The sequence below is a fragment of the Budorcas taxicolor genome, chromosome 15 (genome assembly GCF_023091745.1).
Source record: "Budorcas taxicolor isolate Tak-1 chromosome 15, Takin1.1, whole genome shotgun sequence".
Taxonomy (NCBI): Eukaryota; Metazoa; Chordata; class Mammalia; order Artiodactyla; family Bovidae; genus Budorcas; species Budorcas taxicolor.
In genome coordinates, this window is record NC_068924.1 from 16,419,584 (window position 1) to 16,441,880 (window position 22,297).

At 41.9% G+C, this 22,297-nt stretch overlaps 1 protein-coding gene across 1 annotated transcript in view; it reads right to left on the bottom strand.

Annotated features, from left to right (window-relative positions):
- Nucleotides 1–5,090: 5,090 nt before the first annotated feature.
- ALKBH8 (alkB homolog 8, tRNA methyltransferase) overlaps nt 5,091–22,297 on the bottom strand; it is a 119,326-nt gene continuing 102,119 nt past the window's right edge. The window contains exons 11-12 of the mRNA XM_052653219.1: nt 13,004–13,153; nt 5,091–5,648 (exon numbers count right to left, since the gene is read on the bottom strand). Of these exons, the coding sequence (XP_052509179.1) occupies nt 5,091–5,648; nt 13,004–13,153 (708 nt within the window). The remainder of the gene's footprint in view (nt 5,649–13,003; nt 13,154–22,297) is intronic.

Sequence of the window (22,297 nt, forward strand, 5' to 3'; positions counted from 1 at the left end):
ATTCACAACATACACTCAATCTGTGGTCTGTGGCTCAGACTTCAGCCTTTCAGGTGGGTAATTCGGGTGACCCTGACTTGAGCAGACACAGCTCTGTGGCCCTGCCATTAGCCATCACATCCCTGTTGGCGAGAAAGGCAGCTGGACTGAAGGACAGGTGAGCTCGGATCACACCCTGGGGAGCGGGAGCAACAGGGCTGCCTTTGCGTTCCTTCCGTTTTATTACAGTTTCCAAGTGTCTAGTTAGGAAGGGTGAAGTTGACCCCATTTTTTTTGTGGTGGAATCCAGACAGGGGCAAGGTAGGAATTTTTCTTAGGGTAGGCATGTCTAGAGGCAGCTTTTTCATCGAACTTGCATCTTCAAACACAAGCCCTTCCATGGACTTCACTTAATGAACACATCTTCAGGAATGACAGAGGTTTGTATGTATCTGCTGTTTCACCTGTCTACTATCTGTTCTGCCTATCAGAGTGTTTGGGGGGTGCAAATTTGTTGCTTTTATTGTTCATTTGGTACCTGCACATGTATTTCAGCCCTCCTCATATTGTCTGTGACAATAAATTCCTAACAAATTAGGGTTCATTTCACTCGTTACTCAGTTGTGTCCAGCTGTTTGCGAACACATGGACTGCAGCACACCAGACCTCCCAGTCCTTCACCAACTCCCAGGGATTACTCAAAGTCATCGCCACTGAGTTGGCGATGCCATCCAGCTTCTCATCCTCTGTCATCTCCTTCTCCTCCCATCATCAGTCTTCCAGCATCAGGGTCATTCAAATGAGTCAGTTCTCCTCATCAGGTGACCAAAGTATTGGAGTTTCAGCTTCAGCATCAGTCCTTCCAATGAATATTCAGGACTGATTTCCTTTAGGATAGACTGATTTGATCTCTTTGCTGTCCAAAGGACTCTCAAGAGCCTTCTCCAACATCACAGTTCAAAGCATCAATTCTTTGGCGCTCAGCTTTCTTTATAGTCCAACTCTCACATCTGTACATGACTACTGGAAAAACCATAGCTTTGACTAGATAGACCTTTGTTGGCAAAGTAATGTTTCTGCTTTTTAACATGCTGTCTAGGTTGGTCATAACTTTTCTTCCTAGGAGCAAGCGTCTTTTAATTTCCTGGCTGCAGTCACAATCTACACTGATTTTGGAGTCCAAAATAATAAAGTTTCTCACTGTTTCCCTATCTATATGCCATGGAGTAATGGGACCACATGCCATGATCTTCGTTTTTTTAAATGTTCAGTTTCAAGCCAGTTTTTCTTTTTCCTTCATCAAGAGGCTCTTCAGTTCCTCTTTGCTTTCTGTCATAAGGGTGGTGTCATCTGCATATCTGAGGTTATTGATATTTCTCTCGGCAATCTTCATTCCATCTTGTGCTTCATCCCGTCCAGCATTTCTCATGATGTACTCTGCATAACAGTTAAATAAAGAGAATGATAATATACAGCCTTGACACTCCTTTCCCAATTTGGAACCAGTCTGTCGTTCCATGTCCAGGTTTAACTGTTGCTTCTTGACCTGCATACAGATTTCTCAGGAGGCAGGTCAGGTGCTCTGGTATTCCCATCTCTTGAAGAATTGTAGACAGTTTGTTGTGTTCCACACAGTGAAAGGCTTTGGTGTAGTCAATTAAGCAGAGGTAGATGTTTTTCTGGAACTCTCTTCCTTTTTTGATGATCCAAGGGATGCTGGAACTTTGATCTCTGGTCCCTCTGCCTTTTCTAAGTACAGCTTGAACATCTGGAAGTTTACGGTTCATTTACTCATACCTGGCTTGGAGAATTTTTAGCATTACATTGCTAACGTGTGAGATGAGTGCAGTGGTGTGGTAGTTTGAGCTTTCTTTGGCATTGCCTTTCTTTGGGATTGGAATGAAAACTGACCTTTTCCAGTCCTGTGGCCACTGATGAGTTTTCCAAATTTGCTGCATATTGAGTGCAGCACTTTCACAGCATCATCTTTTAGGATTTGAAATAGCTCAACTGGAATTCCATCACATCCACTTGCTTTGTTCATAGTGATGCTTCCTAAGGCCCACTTGACTTCAAATTCCAGGATGTCTAGCTCTAGGTGAGTGATCACACCATGGTGATTATCTTAGGTTGCAAAGATCTTTTTTGCATAATTCTTCTGTGTTTTCTTGCCACCTCTTCTTAATATCTTCTACTTCTGTTAGGTCCATACCATTTCTATCTCGGTGTGAAAATTTCCTTTAGTGTCTCTAATTTTCTTGGAGCTATCTCTAGTCTTTCGTATTCTCATTTTCCGTTTCTTTTCATTGATCACTGAGGAAGGCTTTATCATCTCTCCTTCCTATTCTTTGGAACTCTGCATCAAATGGGTATATCTTTCTTTTTCTCCTTTGCCTTTTGCTTCTCTTCTTTTCATAGCTATTTGTAAGGCCTCCTCAGATAGCCAGTTTGCCTCTTTGCATTTCTTTTTCTTGGGAATGATCTTGATCACTGCTTCCTGTACAATGTCAGCAACTTCTGTCCATAGTTCTTCAGGTACTCTGCCTACCAGATCTAATCCACTGAATCTATCTGTCACTTCCACTGTGTGATTGTAAGGGATATAATTTAGGTCATACCTGAATGGTCTATTGGTTTTCCCCACCTTCTTCAATTGAAATCTGAATTTGGCAATAAGGAGTTCATGATCTGAGCCAGTCAGCTCCCAGTCTTGTTTTTGCTGACTATATAGAGCTTCTCCATCATTGGCTGCAAAGAATACAATCAGTCTGATTTTGACATTGACCATCTGGTTATGTCCATGTGTAGAGTCATCTCTTGTGTTGTTTGAAGAGGATGTTTGCTATGACCAGTGTGTTCTCTTGGCAAAACTCTGTTAGCCTATGCCCTACTTCATTCTGTATTCCAATGTCAAATTAGCCTGTTGCTCCAGCTATTTCTTGACAAATTAGGGTGTGTGAGTGCAAAGTCACTTCATTCGTGTCCCACTCTGTCCGATCCTACGTACTGTAGCCTTTCAGGCTCCTCTGTCCATGGTATTCTCCAGGCAAGAATACTGGAGTGGATTGCTATGCCCTCCTCCAGGGGATCTTCCTGACCCACATAGAGCCACCTGTGAAGCCACACAAATTAGGGGGGTTATATGTATTTTCATTTTGTAATCTATAGCTCTGTACTACTGAAAGACTCTTAGTTCTGGAAGGATCTCTTTTGTATTGAAATGTTTCTGTGATGAGCTGTGAATGATACTGGGATTCTTGGCCTCTGGAGATGAGGAATTTGATCTGGTGCCAGTGATGAGGCTTGATTGCTCAGAGCTTTTTATACAATAAAGTTTTATTAAAGTATAAAAGAGATAGATAAAGCTTCTGACATAGAGATCAGAAGGCTAAATTTTTAGCCTATAATTCTTTCTTCTCATATCATGAACCTTACAAATTCATCTAAAGGGCAGTGTATAATCTTGTACTGAAATTCTATGACAAAAGTAATCAATATCTCATCTAAGATTTATTAATCACTACTGTTTCTGCAGGGCTTCCCTGCTGGCTCAGTGGCAAAGAATCCACCTGGCAGAGAGGAAGACACTGGAACCCACCAAAAAAAGATACCCCACATCAAAGGACAAAGGAGAAGCCACAGCAAAATGGTAGAAGGGAAACAATTACGATAAAATCAAATCCTATACTTGCTGGGTAGGTGAGTCACAAACTGGAGAACAATAATACCAAGGAAGTTCTCGCACTATAGTGAAGGTTTTAGGCCCCATCGACAGAGGAATGGGTAAAGATGTGGTATATATATATACACATACACACAATGGAATATTACCCAGCCATTAAAAAGAATGAAGTAAGGCCATTTGCAGCAACATGGATGGACCTAGAGAGTGTCATATTGAGTGAAGTCAGACAGAGAAGAAGAAATATCATATGAAAACCCTTACATGTAGAGTCTAAAAAGAAATAATACAAATGAACTTATAAAACAAAGAGAGACTCACACAGTTAGAAAACAAACTCATGGCTGCCAGGGGGAAGGGATGGTTAGGACTCTGGCAAGGTCATGTACACACTGCTATACTTAAAATGGGTAACCAACAAAAACCTAATGTATAGCACACGGAACTCTGCTCAATGTTATGTGCTAGCCTGGATGGGCCTCAGAGGGGTTTGGGGGAGAATGGATATAGGCATATGTATGGCTGAGTCCCTTTACTGTTCACCTGAAACTATTACAACATTGCTAATTGACTATGAAGTCACTCAGTCATGTCGGATGCTTTGTGACCCCATGGACTACACAGGCCACCAGGCTCCTCTGTCCATGGAATTTTCTAGGCAAGAATACTGGTGTGGGTTGCCATTCCTTTCTCCAGGGCATTTTCCTGATCCAGGGATCAAACCCCAGTGTCCTGTATTGTTTACTGTCTATCTTTCTTCTAGAATATAAGCTCAACAAAGGCATCAACTTTGCATTTTTCTTGTTCACTGTTCCCCTCCCAGAATTTAAAATAGTGACTGGTACATTGTACAATTTCTCTAAGCTTTTATTGGATGAAAACCCCTACCTTAATGTATGGGTACTATCCAACTGACTAAAATTTTACTGAGTACCTATGATGTGTCAAGCCCTGTGCTAGTAAAGCGCAGTGACAGAGTGGTTATCATCTGTGATTTTAGAGCTAACAATCACAGATAAAATTTCAGACAATTTTCTACTGAACAGGAATATTTTATTATTGATAAAATGTTATGTGATTACTTCATTAAGAGTCTACATAACTTAGTTCATTTATCAACACTTTATAACAAAAGTTTATCTTCAAAATGCTGTACTCTTACCCTAAGATCCCAAATATTTCACAAACTACTTCAATTACTTTTAAAACCATCCTTGTTCCTCCATCATGGATTTAAGTGATGTCAGCAATAGTAGTAGACTGAATATATCCTAACTAGTCTCTACTTTCAAATTTCTCCCAGGCACTCTCCTTTGATACTTTTCCACACATTTTCTCTTTAATTAAAAAATATAGGTAATTTAATCTCATTTTTAAAAAAAAAATGTCGAGCACTTCTTCCCTATATATAATATGTTCATAGAGATAATCAGACCTTTTGAAGAATTACACACCAGTTCCCCTGATCATAGTAACTTTGCAGTATGCTGATATTACTCAAAGTCCGGCAGGCAGCTTCCAATTCTCCCTCACAAAACACATGGTAATAACGATGAAACACAGGACCTGGGTCACAGGATCCTAATGGACCAAATGGCTCAACACGCTTGTCCTTACCAGGATTTCCCTTAAAGTGCCAGGGAACCAGTAAATCTTGAGAATGAAAAGAAGTCCTGTTAGTATGAATAGGCAACTTGGAATTAGCAACATTCCTTGAATTACATCCTCCATCTTGAAAGTCATTTATGGAGGAGACAGAATGTGCTGAGTCTTGATTGCCTACATTAGGCAACTGCTTCACAAGCAACTCTTGCACTGATGTATCATTGCTGATTTCCTCTTTCATGCCTTGGCTAGTTCTGTTTTCTCTAAGATACTTGGACTTCTTCTTATTATATTCTTGCTCCATAGCCCAAACATAGATGAGTGCCTTCCCACCAGGTCTTAGGAGTCGAACAAGTTCTTGGAGAGCTGCCACTCTACGCTCCTAGTGGAAAAAAAAAAAAAAACCAAAACTGTATTATCGTTTATCAGCCAGAAAGAGATACAGAGAGCAAATGGGAAATATGATTGACTGGTGTTCTTTGGAAAGAATGATGCTAAAGCTGAAACTCCAGTACTTTGGCCACCTCATGTGAAGAGTTGACTCACTGGAAAAGACTCTGATGCTGGGAGGTATTGGGGGCAGGAGGAGAAGGGGACGACAGAGGATGAGATGGCTGGATGGCATCACCGACTCGATGGACGTGAGTCTGAGTGAACTCCGGGAGTTAGTGATGGACAGGGAGGCCTGGCGTGCTGCAATTCATGGGGTCGCAAAGAGTCGGACACGACTGAGTGACTGAACTGAACTGAACTAACAGGACTGTTTTCAATTAAGATGGACAGCACAGAAAATCAAACATAAGACAAATCTTATATAAAACAAAAAAAAAAGAAGGAAAAAAGAAGAATTGTGTTCTGCAGTCAAGGAGGGTAAAAGGATAAATAGAAAAAAATTTTTTTCTTTCCAATAATAATACAGAGGCACAGAAGGTGTTCTGTTTTGTTTTGAATTCAGTTAAGGTGGCAGTAACTCCAGCACAGAGGAATCTATGTTACTGCCTAGATCAGGAGAAAATGAGTAACACTCAAGAGTAATAAATTTTTTTTTCCTATAAAATATTAAGTTCGCTTACTTTAAAATTAGAAGCATAGTGACTAATTAAAAACATCAGCATACCACTACTAGTTAAATACTTGAGTTTTGAAAAAAAAGAATATGAAAAGAAGAAAAATAGAATGGGAAGAACATGAAACTCAGATCTTGGGAATGAGAGAAAGAGCTGAGGAAGCAAGATGGGAAACAGAAACAGAGAAGAAGCTCAGAGGCTGAAGAGAGAGAACAAATCCTCAAGAGGCCTACAACTGATCTCTTAAAGTCTCTTATAGCTCAAGTTCTGCAACTCTGTGGATTTGAGAAAGACATTTAAAGATGAGTAAGACTCAGGCAGGAAAAAGGGGGAAATATGCAGCAGTAAAGCATAGTCACAACAGACCTCTGTTTAAGAAAGCACAACTCCCATGTAGCTCATCTCCATTCCACAGGCTTTCTTTAAAAACTGGGGTGCACTTTATGACATAGAAAGAAAGGAAAAGCTGAAATGTAGTCCAAATCAGTAAAATCTATGAACATTTCCTGCCACTTAGTATTATCCCAGAGGTCTCTGAGACTGCTGCTGCTACTGCTGCTAAGTAGCTTCAGTCGTGTCCGACTCTGTGCGACCCCATAGATGGCAGCCCACCAGGCTTCCCCGTCCCTGGGATTCTCCAGGCAAGAACATTGGAGTGGGTTGCCATTTCCTTCTCCAATGCATGAAAGTAAAAAGTGAAAGTGAAGTTGCTCAGTCGTGTCCAACTCTTAGCAACCCCATGGACTGCAACCTACCAGGCTTCTCCATCCATGGATTCTCCAGGCAAGAGTACTTCTCCACTCTGAGACTACCTCAGTTCTTTTCATTCTTTTACTTTATTCTTCTCTCCAGCAATTATTTCCACTATTTTATCTTCCAGCTCAATGATGCGTTCTTCTGCTTCAGATATTCTGCTATTGATTCCTTTTAAAGTATTTTTAATTTCATTAAGTGTGTTGTTTGCCTCTGTGTGTTTATTCTTTAATCCTTCTAGATCTTTGTTAATTGATTCTTACATTTTCTCCATTCTATTTTCAAGGTTTCTGATCATCTTTATTATCATTATTCTGAACTCTTTTTCAGGTAGTTTGCCTATTTCCTCTTCATTTATGGACTTCTGTGTTTCTAGTTTATTCCTTCATTTGTACAGTATTTCTCTGCCTTTTCATCATTTTTTTTTTCAAACTTACTGTGTTTGAGGTCTCCTTTCCCCTAGCTTCAAGGTTGAATTCTTTCTTCCTTTTGGTTTCTGCCTTCCTAAGGCTGGTCCAGTGGTTTGTGTAAACTTCCTAAAGGGTCAGATGTGTGCTGAGTTTTTTTTTTTTTTCCTCTGATGGGCCAGGGCTGAGTGAGGTGGTAATCCTGTCTGCTGATGATTGGGTTTGTATTTTTGTCTTGTTTCTTGTTTGGATGAGGCATCCTGCACAGGGTGCTACTGGTAGTTGGATGATGCCAGCTCTTGTATTCAAGTGGTTTCCTTTGTGGGAGTTCTCACTATTTGATACTCCCTACGATTAGGCATTCTCTGGTGGCCTAGGGTCTTGGAGTCAGCGCTCCCTTTCCAAAGGCTCAGGGCTTGATCTCTTTCCAGAAATGGAGATTTCACCGGTGGTTTGTTATGGCATTCAGTTCAGTTCAGTCGCTCAGTCGTGTCCGACTCTTTGCGACCCCATAAATTGCAGCATGCCAGGCCTCCCTGTCCATCACCAACTCCCGGAGTTCACTCAGACTCAACATCCATCAAGTCAGTGATACCATCCAGCCATCTCATCCTCTGTCGTCCCCTTCTCCTCCTGCCCCCAATCCCTCCCAGCAAAAGAGTCTTTTCCAATGAGTCAACTCTTCGCATGAGGTGGCCAAAGTACTGGAGTTTCAGCTTTAGCATCAGTCCTTCCAAAGAAATCCCAGGGCTGATCTCCTTCAGAATGGACTGCTTGGATCTCCTTGCAGTCCAAGGGACTCTCAAGAGTCTTCCAAGGCCACAGTTCAAAAGCATCAATTCTTCAGCGCTCAGCCTTCTTCACAGTCCAACTCTCACATCCATACATGACCAGAGGAAAAACCATAGCCTTGACTAGACGGACCTTCATTGGCAATGTAATGTCTCTGCTTTTGAATATGCTATCTAGGTTGGTCATAACCTTTCTTCCAAGGAGTAAGCGTCTTTTAATTTCGTGGCTGCAGTCACCATCTGCAGTGATTCTGGAGCCAAATAAAAATAAAGTCTGACACTGTTTTCACTGTTTCCCCATGTATTTCCCATGAAGTGATGGGACCAGATGCCATGATCTTAGTTTTCTGATTGTTGAGCTTTAAGCCAACTTTTTCACTCTCCTCTTTCACTTTCATCAAAAGGCTTTTTAGTCCCTCTTCATTTTCTGCCATAAGGGTGGTGTCATCTGCATATCTGAGGTTATTGATATTTCTCCTGGCAATCTTGATTCCAGCTTGTGTTTCTTCCAGTCCAGCGTTTCTCATGATGTACTCTGCATAGAAGTTAAATAAGCAGGGTGACAATATACAGCCTTGACGTACTCCTTTTCCTATTTGGAACCAGTCTGTTGTTCCATGTCCAATTCTAACTGTTACTTCCTGACCTCCATACAGATTTCTCAAGAGGCAGGTCAGCTGGTCTGGTATTCCCATCTCTTTCAGAATTTTCCACAGTTTATTGTGATCCACACAGTCAAAGGCTTTGGCATAGTGAATAAAGTAGAAATAGATGGTTTTCTGGAACTCTCTTGCTTTTTCGATGATCCAGTGGATGTTGGCAATTTGATCTCTGGTTCCTCTGCCTTTTCTAAAACCAGCTTGAACATCAGGAAGTTCACAGTTCACGTATTGCTGAAGCCTGGCTTGGAGAATTTTGAGCATTACTTTACTAGCAACGCAGTATTTGGATGCAATCTCAAAAACGACAGAATGATCTCTGTTCGTCTCCAAGGCAAACCATTCAATATTATGGTAATCCAAGTCTATGCCCCAACCAGTAACACTGAAGAAGCTGAAGTTGGAACAGTTCTATGAAGACCGACAAGACCTTTTAGAACTAACACCCCAAAAAGATGTCCTTTTCATTATAGGGGACTGGAATGCAAAAGTAGGAAGTCAAGAAACACCTGGAGTAACAGGCAAATTTGGCCTTGGAATGCGGAATGAAGCAGGGCAAAGACTAACAGAGTTTTGCCAAGAAAATGCACTGGTCATAGCAAACACCCTCTTCCAACAACAAAAGAGAAGACTCTAGACATGGACATCACCAGATGGTCAATACCGAATTCAGATTGATTATATTCTTTGCAGCCAAAGATGGAGAAGCTCTATACAGTCAACAAAAACAAGATCAGGAGCTGAATGTGGCTCAGATCATGAACTCCGTATTACCAAATTCAGACTGAAATTGAAGAAAGTAGGGAAAACCGCTAGACCATTCAGGTATGACCTACATCAAATCCCTTATGATTATACAGTGGAAGTGAGAAATAGATTTAAGGGCCTAGATCTGATAGAGTGCCTGATGAACTATGGACAGAGGTTCGTGACATTGTACAGGAGACATGGATCAAGACTATCCCCATGGAAAAGAAATGTAAAAAAGCAACATGGCTGTCTGGGGAGGCCTTACAAATAGCTGTGAAAAGAAGAGAAGTGAAAAGCAAAGGAGAAAAGGAAAGATATAAGCATCTGAATGCAGAGTTCCAAAGAATAGCAAGAAGAGATAAGAAAGCCTTCTTCAGCGATCAATGCAAAGAAATAGAGGAAAACAACAGAATGTGAATGACTAAAGATCTCTTCAAGAAAATCAGAGATACCAAGGGAACATTTCATGCAAAGATGGGCTTGATAAAGGACAGAAATGGTATGGACTTAACAGAAACAGAAGATATTAAGAAGAGGTGGCAACAATACACAGAAGAACTGTACAAAAAAGATCTTCATGACCTGGATAATCACGATGGTGTGATCACTCATCTAGAGCCAGACATCCTGGAATGTGAAGTCAAGTGGGCCTTAGAAAGCATCACTACAAACAAAGCTAGTGGAGGTAATGGAATTCCAGCTGAGCTATTTCAAATCCTGAAAGATGATGCTGTGAAAGTGCTGCACTCAATATGCCAGCAAATTTGGAAAACTCAGCAGTGGCCACAGGACTGGAATAGGTCAGTTATGGCATTAACTGAGATTAAAACAAATACACAAACATAAGAAACCAAAGATGATCCACAGACAAGTGCAGTTGCAAAATCAGGCAAAGAATAATTAAAATAATGGAATATACACATATATACCCAGAAGCAAACTCAAAACAGTCCAACAAAAATAAAGTACAATAAACTGATCCTGTAAACAAAGGAAACCAAAAATGATATCCACCAGTTAAGAACAAAATTAACTGAAGCACAAACTGGAAAACAAAACTAAAGCAAGATGTCAACTGGGGAATAAAGCAATGAAAGCAAAACAAACAAATATGGTGAGAAAAAGAAAGGAAAGAAAGAAAAGAATAGAAATGCAAAGTTATATAGAGGTAAACAAAGATTTATATATATTAAAGATTAACTGCAAAGGGAAAAGGACAAGAAAAGGATGGGAAAAGGATAGGAAAAAGATAGGAAAAGTAAACAAAGGAATAAATGTAGAAAAAAATAATAATAGATAAAAAAATTTTTTAAGTTAAAATTATGAAAAAAGAGAGAGAAAAAAAGGAAAACTCCACAGAACTTGAAAAGGCCAATGTAGAGGGAGAGGTTTATTATAACAGCAATACAGAGTGTGATTTTAAAAAACTCAAAAGCTTAATTAGATCTCACAGTGCTAATAAAACTGACAACTACAACACAGAGGAAAAAAAGGAAAAGTGGAAAAACATCCAAAATAAACTACAGAACAAATCAAAATATAAGAATAATAAATGTTTTTCTTGAGCCTCTGTTGTTAGCATCCTTTCTCTCACTGGGAGTCACAGTCCACCTCGCCTCTCTAGGATGCCCTCCAACACTGTGCTGGTCTCTGGACCTGCTATGGGGACAGCTCAGACTCTAATCTGGTCCTATTCCTGTGTGGTCTTGCCTCCAATATCCACAGCTATCAGAACGAGTACATTTTCTTCTGTGGGAGCTCTCAATGCCCTTTTATATATTCCATAGATGCAGAGTCTGCCTAGTTGATCATGTGGATTTAATCTACAGCTGGTATAGCTGTGGGAAGGTTTTGGGTCTTCCTCCACACTGCCCCTGGGTTTCAATTGTGGTTTTATTTCCACCTCTGCATGTGGGTCATCCACTGGGGTTTGCTCCTGAGGCTTCCCTGAAGGACTTGGGTTTGCCCCTGTGAGGGCCAGGTGTGGAGGTGTGGCAGCTGCTTGGGTTGCAGGGGTTCTGGCAGCACCAGGTACTCAGAGGAGATGGCAGCTAGGGCAGCAGGAAATATAGTGCTCTAGAAGGGTAGGGCAACCAGTATTGGCCAATACGCTCCAGTATTCTAGCCTGGAGAACCCCCTCCCTGACAGAGAAGCCTGGCAGGCCACAATCCACAGGGTTGCAAAGAGTTGGACAAAACCAAAGAGAACCCATGTGCATAGGTGCAAGTCTTTTTTTGCCTATGGCAGCTCTGCCCTAGTGAGGGTTAAGTGTGAAGGTGGCATGGCTGCTGCTGGTTGAGGGGACCCTGATGGCACCAAGTGTGCAAGGACACAGACTGCCTCAGCTTCAGGAGTTACAGCCCTATCAGAGTCTTTTTTCAAGCCTCTAGTAGTTGGCAATCAGAAGGCCTCTTTGGCTAGTCTTTCTCCATAGCTCCACCCCTTCAGGCACTTAGAGGGCTCCCTTGCCTGGGGTCCTTCTCTATTGTTTGGAGCATCAGGCACATAGACAGGCCCCCCAACTGGGATCCTGCTCTGTAGATTGGCGTGTCAGGCACTTAAAGGGGCACCCTGGGCGGGGTCCTATTCTGTTGTTCTGCATGTCAGGTGCTTGATGGGCCAGCCTCTCTATTGTTCAGCTACCAATGGTGGGGTATGGGGAGAGAGAGGCTACGGTGACTGATCTACTACGCATGACTCAGCAGTATCATCTTGCTTCCATGGCTGCCTGACTTTCCTCCACAGGCATGTCCCACCACTATCTCCTCCCTCATGTCCCTTTGGTCCGTCTCTACACAGTCAACAGCAGTCCTTGCCCTGGGATTGCTCCAGAACCCTTACACTCCAGCTCACAGCTGCTGCGGCTTTTAGGGGACCTGCGTCCCTGTCCAGGGCACATATGACTGCAGCAAGGACTGTCTGAGTCTCATTCCATTTAGGCTGTCACAGATCAGCTGCTTTACTCTAGCCTTAAATGCTGGACCTAGCAATTGCCCTGATGTGGGGATTGGACCCCTGCTTCAGTTCCCCTATCTGCTGAGGGCAGATCCAGCTCTACTAACACTCCTGTTTTTCCCCCTAGTTCCTTCATCCTACAGAGTTCTACATGGTTCTATATATAGTTTTCTGGTAGTCAGGTACTCTGTCCACTCTCAGCTGGTGTTCTGCAAGCACTTCTGTGTCTGAAGGTGCACTCCTGATGTATCTGTGGAGAGAGATGTACTCCATGTCCAACTACTCCTCCGCCATCTTGTTCCTGCTTCCTGCCACTTAGTTATAAGTTTTTAGAGCAAGAAAGATAATACTTACTGCTGTAGCAAAATGGTGAATAACAGCAATGGAAATGCAAGCATCACAAGATCCACTGCGGATTGGTACTGCCAAAGCATCACAGACAAAGGCCTGATATTGCCTCTCTCTACAAATGTCCACAAGGTTTTGGCTATGATCACAGCCAATCTGTAAGAGAAAAAGAATTTCAAACATCTTGTTTAAATGCCATAAAGTCATTAGACAGATTCCATATTCATTGTGAAAGGGTCTAAGACTATGATATTATCAGTTCTTACAGCCAATACAAAATCATTTATATAATTTACAAGGCAGCATTTATTATCTTAACAGATATTAGACAGAATTCAAATTAGTGAATGGAAACGAATGACTAGAATAAAAATAACACTGGTGGAAATGAGAAGTTCTAATTGGCATCTAATTGATCACCATTCAGAATTTTGAATTTTTTTGTAATATTTTATTTTTTATCTTATTTTATTTGCCACACCACATAGCATGTGGATCTTAGCTTCCTGACCAGGGATCAAACCTGTGCCCCCTGCAGTGGAAGCATGGAGTCTTAACCACTGACTACCAGGGAAGTCCAATATCACACATATTAAAATGGAAATTATGACATAAATAAAGACATTCAGTCTTTTGGGGGGGGGAGCTACAAATAATAGGTTCAAAGTATCTCTTATTAGGATATAAACTATTTAGTAATGATCCAGATGTCATGAGGATGGCTTATTTTTTCCTGCTTCTTTATACTTTTCAAGATGTATGACTTGTACCATCATAAAATAAAATCACCCTAAATAAAGTTAAATAACTTATTTCCTTTTTTAAAGCTATTGATTCTTGTTCTGCTAAATATGTATATCTCAAGAAAGCTAGGCACCAAAGAATTGATGCTTTTGAACTGTGGTGTTGAAGGAGATTCTTGAGAGCACTTAGACTGCAAGGAGATCAAACTGGTCAATCCTAAAAGAAATCTATCCTGCATATTCATTGGAAGGAGTGATACTGACACAGAAACCCAATACTATGGCCACCTGATGTGAAGAACTGACTCATCAAAAGACCTTGATGCTGGGAAAGATTGAATGCAGGAGGAGAAGGAGACGACAGAGGATGAGATGGTTAGATAGCATCACTGATGGACATGAGTTTGAGCAAGCTCCGGGAATTGGTGATGGACAGGGAAGCCTGGAGTGCTGCAGTCCACGGGATTGCAAAGAGTCAGACACAACTGAGTGATTGAACTAAACTGAACTGACAAGAATACAGTGTTGCATTTGAAATTTGTAAAATGCAATTGAATTAAATTTTTTAGTATAACCAAACCATTCTATGGCAATGAAAACAGTGAAGGCAGCTAACAGCATCCTTTAATCTCCCCAAGCAGGTGAGGCCTAACATACCTTATGGATATGTCCGGTTCTGTGGCAAGTATTTGTGGGTTAGGACTGCTTGTCTTTTCTCTAGTTTTGCTATTGTTTTGTACACAGCTTTGCTGTTCTAAAGATACCATATATAGAGGGAGTGACAGAGACAGAGAAAGACAAGAAAGAGAAAAAGAGAGAGACTGCATGCATGCACATGCAATGTGCACATATAAATTAGGGAAGGAATTGGAGGTTAAAGTTAAATCACTAATGATTATCTCCAGATATTTCTTCTTAACCCAATCTCTACAACAGAGAGGAGATATATATAAATAGATTTCATCTAACAGAAGTAGCCACATCAAGTTTGTATTTACTCATTGGAATTTTTGATGTGGTAAGTTTTGATGAATGCTGAAGGATCAGTATTCCCTCAATTCATGTGAGAATAAAGATGTGAGGCTTTTCATCAAAACAATTCTTTCTGAGTAAAGTCACACTGCCATGTCAGTCATGCTTAATATGAATTTGCTCAATTTCTAATTAACATTCAATAGCTTCAGTATTCCAGCCCACAGCTGCATTAATACCTGAGGTATAATAAAAGGTAACAAGCTAGAAGTAAAATACAGTAATGTCATTTTAATTACATTTTAAGATGGAAAAGTACTGAGTCCTTTAGTAACAACAGTGGCACAATTCCTAATTAACTGCTCTTGTTACCTGTGTAAGATATATAACTGGCCTTGTTGTTGTTCAGTGGCCAAGTCATGTCTGATTCTGTGACCCCATGGACTATAGCACACCAGGCTTTTATGTCCCTCATCTTGATATGTAGTTAGCAAGATAGTTTTTCTGACTTATTTGTTAAGCTACTGGAAACCTAAAAGTTTCCAATCTCTGGAAGGATCAGGTAGAGAGAAAAGGTAAATGTTTCAATTTGGTTTTGTTGTTCTTGTTCAGCCAGTCAGTTGTGTCTAACTCTTTGTGACCCCATGGACTGCAGCACACCAGGCTTCCCTGTCCTTCACTATCTTCCTGAGTTTGCTCAAATTCATGTCCATTGAGTCAGTGATGCCATCCAACCATCTCATCTTTGGTTGCCTCCTTCTCCTCCTGCCCTCAATTTTTTCCAGCATCAGGGTCTTTTCCAATGAGTCAGCACTTTGCATCAGGTGGCGAAAATATTGGAGCTTCAGCATTGGTCCTTCCAGTGGAAAAGAACCCCAAAGAACACAAGAAGAAGCCACAATGAGACAGTAGGAAGAGTGCATCTGCAACACAATCAAATTCCATTCCTACTGGATGGGCAACCTACAAACTGAAAATACATCACAGAGTTTCTCCCACAGGACTGAGAGTTCTGAGCCCCAGGTAAGGCTCGCCAGTCTGCAAGCTGGTATCAGGAGGAGGCCCCAGAGCATTTGGCTTTGAAGGCCAGCAGGGTTTGAGTGCAGGAATTTCAGAGGACTAGGGGAAACAGAAACTCCAGTTTGGAGAGGGCACACAAGGTTTCATGCATACCAAGACCCAGGAACTTGGTGACTTCACAGGAGCCTATGCTAGACATACATGTTGGTCTTGGAGGGTATCCTGCAGGGGCAAGTGTGTGTATGTAGGGGTAGGGAGGGATGTGGCTCATTGCGGGGATAAAAATCCTGGTGGCAGAAGTACCAGCTCACTGGTGTGAGCTCTCCTGGAGACACCAAAACCTGGCCCCACTCAACAGCCTCTGGCTCCAGGGCTGGGACACCTCAGGCCAAATAACCAACAGGGAGGGAACACAGACCCACCCATCAGCAGACAAGTTGCCAAAAGTTTTCTTGAGCCCACAACTACCTCTTAAACACATCTTTTGACACAGCCCTGCCCAGCTAAAGAACAAGACCCAGCTCCACCAGTGGGCAGGTACCAGTCTTTCTAACCAGGAAGCCCACATAACCCTCTAGACCAGCTTTACCCACCTACAATCCTGCAGCCTACAATCTACAATGCTGCAGCCTACAGAATAGAGATTGCAAACACAGAAAGTGTCAACTGCAAATTGGAGCTTGCCAAGGGCATTTGCCATTGCCTCTGCAAGACTGAATCCTGTGCTGCTGCAGTTGCTAATGTCTGACACACCCCAAAAAATGCAATTAAAAGACTCTTACTCCTTGGAAGGAAAGTTATGACCAATCTAGACAGCATATTAAAAAGCAGAGATATTACTTTGCCAACAAAGGTCCATCTAGTCAAGGCTATTGTTTTTCCAGCAGTCATGTATGGATGTGAGAGTTGGACTATAAAGAAAGCTGAGTGCTGAAGAATTGATGCTTTTTAACTGCGGTGTTGGAGAAGACTCTTGAGAGTCCCTTGGACTGCAAGGAGATCCAACCAGTCCATCAGGAGAACAGTCCTGAAAATTCATTGGAAGGATTGATGTTTAAGCTGAAACTCCCAATACTTTGGTCACCTGATGTGAAGAGCTGACTCATTTGAAAAGACCCTGATGCTGAGAAAGATTGAAGGCAAGAGAAGGGGACGACAGAGGATGAGATGGTTGGATGGCATCACCGACTCAATGGACATGAGTTTGAGTGGATTCCGGGAGTCAGTGATGGACAGGGAGGCCTGGTGTGCTGCAGTCCATGGGGTTGCAAAGAGTTGGACACGACTGAGCAACTGAACTGAACTGAACTGAAGGGAGTTCAGGGTGGAGAATGAGGCACTCAGTGCTCCAAAGAAACTTGTAGAACAGGTCTTTAGTTAGTTAGATATTTTCAGGAAATGATTTCACAATCCCAATCCTTGCATCTCCTCATTTTAGAAAGCACTAAGACAATGGCAACCCACTCCAGTACTCTTGCCTGCAAAATCCCGTGGATGGAATGAGACTGAAAGGCTGCAGTCTATGGGGTTGCTAAGTCGGACATGATGGAGCAACTTCACTTTCACTTTTCACTTTCATGCATTGGAGAAGGAAATGGCAACCCACTCCAGTGTTCTTGCCTGGAGGATCCCAGGGACGGGGGAGCCTGGTGGGCTGCCATCTATGGGGTCACACAGAGTCGGACACGACTGAAGTGACATAGCAATAGCAAAAAATCCCTACACAGTGACATTGTTGGTGCTGTTGTCACTAAGTTGTTTTTGACTCTTTGTGACCCCATGGACTGCAGCATGCCAGGCATCCCTGTCCTTCACTATCTCCCTGAGTTTGCTCAAACTCATGTCCATTGAGTTGATGATGCCATCCAAGCACCTCATATCTGTTGCCTCCTCCTGCCCTCAATCTTTTCCAGCATTAGGGTCTTTTTCAATGAGTTAGCTCTTTGCATCTGGTGGCCAAAGAATTGGAGCCTCAGCTTCAGCATCAGTCCTTCCAATGAATATTTAGCGTTGATTTCCTTCAGGATTGACTGGTTTGATCTCCTTGTTGTCTAAGGAACTCTGAAGAGTCTTCTCCAGTACCACAGTTTGAAAGCATCAATTCTTTGGCGCTCAGACATCTTTATGGCCCAAATCTCACATCCATACATGACTACTGGAAAAACCATAACTTTGACTACACAGACTCTGTTGGCAAACTAGTGTCTCTGCTTTCTAATACACTGCCTAGGTTTATCATAGCTTTTCTTCCAAAGAGCAAGTGTCTTTTAATTTCGTGGTTGCAGTCACTGTCTGCAGTGATTCTGGAGTCCAAGAAAATGAAATGTGACACTGTTTCCACTTTTCCCCCACCTATTTGCCATGAAGTGATGGAGTCAGATGCCATGATCTTTGTTTTTTGAATGTTGAGTTTTAAGCCAGCTTTTTGACTCTCCTTTTTCACCTTCATCAAGAGGCTCTTTAGTTTCCTCTTTGATTTCTGCCATGAAGGTGGTATCATCTGTATATCTGAGATTTTTTATATTTCTCTCAGCAATCCTGATTCCAGGTTGTGAATCATCTAGCCCAGCATTTCTCATGATGTACTCTGCATATAAGTTAAATAAGCAGGGTGACAATATACAGCCTTGATGTACTCCTTTCCCAGTTTTGAACCAGTCCACTGTTTTATGTCCACTTCTAACTGTTGCCTCTTGTCCTGCATACAAGTTTATCAGGAGGCAGGTAAGGTGGGCTGCTATTCCCATCTCTTCAAGAACATTCCAGTTTGTTGTGATCCACACAAAGGCTTTAGCATAGTCAATGAAGCAGAAGTAGATGTTTTTCTGGAATTCTCTTGCTTTTTCTGTGATCCAGCAGAAGTTGGCAATTTAATCTCTAGTTCCTCTGCCTTTTCTAAATCCAGTTTGTACATCTGGAATTTCTTAGTTCACTTACTACTGAAGACTAGCTTGAAGGATTTTGAGCATAATCTAGCTAGCATGTGGAATGAGTACAATAGTACAGTAATTTGAACATCCCTTGGCATCAGCTCCTCATAACTAGCTGAAAACCATTTGTAAAATAGGCACTTGATTGCACTGAACTCTCCCTTCACCAAAATCATATACATTGACCTTCCCCCACTACCATTTTGGAACAGTTTCTCAGAGCTGGCTGAGCTGCTGTCTCTGGAGCAGCAGTCCTCATTTTGCCCCAAACAAAACCTAACTTGCACTCTCATGTAGTGCATCATTTTTTAGTCAACAGTTATGGCAACCAGTGAAGCAACCCAGATGGACTTCCCCCTTCACCTGAACTCTACAAGGAACCAGAGCTTTGGTACCAGCAGCTGTCCCTTGGGGCCATCTGCTTCCTCAAGGAGTCCAGATAAATTTCACTAAGTCTCTCCTGGTTCTTTGATCTCCTGTACTGGTTGATGATACTGAATTTTATTTGGCAGTTGAGCAGGTTACCTGCCCCTCCGAGTTGAAAGATACCGGGGGGGGAGGAGGCCAGCTGAACTATACTCAGACATACCCACTTATGGTCTAGACACTAAGGGAGCTCAGTTGTAAGATACTAAGAAATACCCCTCCAGTAGAAAAATCTGGGGAGGGAGGGAAGGGATGGTTGAAAGACACCAGGAAAAACCCACCCAGTGGAAGAATACTGGTTGGGGGAGGCTCAGTTGGAAGATACTGTGGTTGTTCAGTTATAGGAGACTAAGTGGTCTGTGCTGAGTTAGGTAAGAGGCTGACATAAGGCTCTTCCTCAATTCAGGTGCCTTAAGAGAATTTGTTGGGATAAAAGTGAAGACTGAATTTTATCCACAACACATTCAACTTAAAATGGGAATAGAGCCTCTTAGAAACAAGGAGCATCAGAAAGCAGCTTCTAACACTCCAGCCAGGGTTATGTACATAAAAAACTTATACTTGCAGTTCAGTTCAGTCGCTCAGTTGTGTCTGACTCTTGGCGACCCCATGAATCGCAGCACGCTAGGACTCCCTGTCCATCACCATCTCCCGGAGTTCACTCAGACTCACGTCCTTCGAGTCAGTGATGCCATCCAGCCATCTCATCCTTTGTCATCCCCTTCTCCTCCTGCCCCCAATCCCTCCCAGCATCAAAGTCTTTTTCCAATGAGTCAACTCTTCGCATGAGGTGGCCAAAGTACTGGAGTTTCAGCAATAGGGAGTTCATGATCTGAGCCACAGTCAGCTTCCGGTCTTGTTTTTGTTGACTGTATAGAGCTTCTCCATCTTTGGCTGCAAAGAATATAATCAATCTGATTTCAGTGTTGACCATCTGGTGATGTCCATGTGTAGAGTCTTCTCTTGTGTTGTTGGAAGAGGGTGTTTGCTATGACCAGTGCATTTTCTTGGCAAAACTCTATTAATCTTTGCCCTGCTTCATTCCACATTCCAAGGCCAAAGTTGCCTGTTACTCCAGGTGTTTCTTGACTTCCTACTTTTGCATTCCAGTTCCCTATAAGGAAAAGGACATCTTTTTTGGGTGTTAGTTCTAAGAGGTCTTGGAGGTCTTCATAGAACCATTCAACTTCAGCTTCTTCAGTGTTACTGGTTGGGGCATAGACTTGGATTACTGTGATATTGAATGGTTTGCCTTGGAAATGAAAACAGAGATCATTCTGTCATTTTTGAGACTGCAACCAAGTACTGCATTTCAGACTCTTTTGTTGACCATGATGGCTAATCCATTTCTTCTAAGGGATTCCTGCCCGCAGTAGTAGATATAATGGTCATCTGAGTTAAATTCACCCATTCCAGTCCATTTTAGTTTGCTGATTCCTAGAACGTCAACATTCACTCTTACCATCTCCTGTTTCACCACTTCCAATTAGCCCTGATTCATGGACCTAACATACCCAGTTCCTATGCAATATTGCTCTTTACAGCATCGGACCTTGTTTTATGTAACTACCTAATTGAGGAAATTATAGTGAAGGAAACATCAACCTAAAAAGTTGGGATTCTTTTGATATTCAAAAATTGATATTTTTGCATGCATAGTTAGAAAAAGCCAGTCCATAAGATCAAACACACTGAATAGAACGCTTACTTTGTTATCATACAGTTCTAGAAAAGGAAATAATAGAGGAATTTCACTGGAAACCAACAAGAAATTGCTTGAAACTATATCAGAACTAAAAAAGGCTGCTAGCACTGACTCTGCCAGGTCATAGATCTAGTAGGACTGAGAAGTCACATTTGGCTTTTCTTCTGGGTATCTCTTGCCATCCTCTTGGGGCATTTTTTTGCGACATTTGGCTTTCATTTTGGGGCATTATATTGCTGTTTATTCCATTTGGCTTTTGATTTCTAGGCATCTTTTTGCCATTTGTTTTATTTGGAGTGTGACTTCCAGTTGGTGAGGTTCTGGTTTGCTTTGGTTACTTTGGTTTGAACACAAAGATTGTTTTGAGCATGCAGACATCTGGTATGAACAGCTCAAGCTGAAATGGGAAATGCTACCTCTAAGGCTCCACAACCAACCTGGGAACCCCTTGGGAAAAATTTTAAATGACTTGTTCTATAGCTCTGATCCAATGACAAAGAAAGTGAAGTCGCTCAGTCGTGCCTGAGTCTTTGTGACCCTATGGACTATAGCCCACCAGGCTCCTCCATCCATGGGATTTTCCAGGCAAGAGTACTGGAGTGGGTTGCCATTTCCTTCTCCAGATCTTCCCGACCCAGGGATTGAACCCAGGTCTCCTGCACTGTAGGCAGACAAAGAAAAATGGCCTAAAAATATTAGATCTTTACAATGGGTAAATGGACTGAAGTTCCCTTATGTTCAGGACTCTTCTCCTATAATCAACAGCCTGCTGCTACTGCTGCTAAGTCGCTTCAGTCATGCCCGACTCTGTGCGACCCCATAGACGGCAGCCCACCAGGCTTTCCCATCCCTGGGATTCTCCAGGCAAGAACACTGGAGTGGCTTGCCATTTCCTTCTCCAAGTCATGAAAGTGAAAAGTGAAAGTAAAGTCACTCAGTCGTGTCTGACTCTTTGCAACCCCATGGACTACCGCCTACCAGGCTCTTCCGTCCAAATGGAGTGGGTTGCCATTGCCTTCTCCAAATCAACAGCCTGGTGCTGGTCAAACTAAGATCTCTCACCTCCCCAAAGGGGCAGTCTCCACTGGGACCAGCTGCCCTTGTTATCAGGGCTGATTTGAGCACTATCTAGTCTAAATTTTGGCTATGAAACTATGACCATAGAAATATAAAGAGAATTTTTGATAGTGTGGCCATAATAGTCTTTAGACTCCAGAGAAAATTGGCTAAAACTTTTTTGAAATTTTCCTACTAGGAAAAGATGCTTTTCTCTCCCTGAGCCTTGAGACCATGGCTCTCAGGGACCTTGTCTAGATCATTACTAATTCTTGAAACTGAGAAAAAAAAAAAAGGAAAAGTCCTTATTCCAACTGTTACATATAAACTAGTGAGTTTTATATTGTGATATGTGACTCATGCCTAAGTTTGGAAAACAAAGTTATGAGATCTCTTGTTGAATCTATTTGGATATATGTATATCTCAGTATGTGTCTTTGTATTTGGA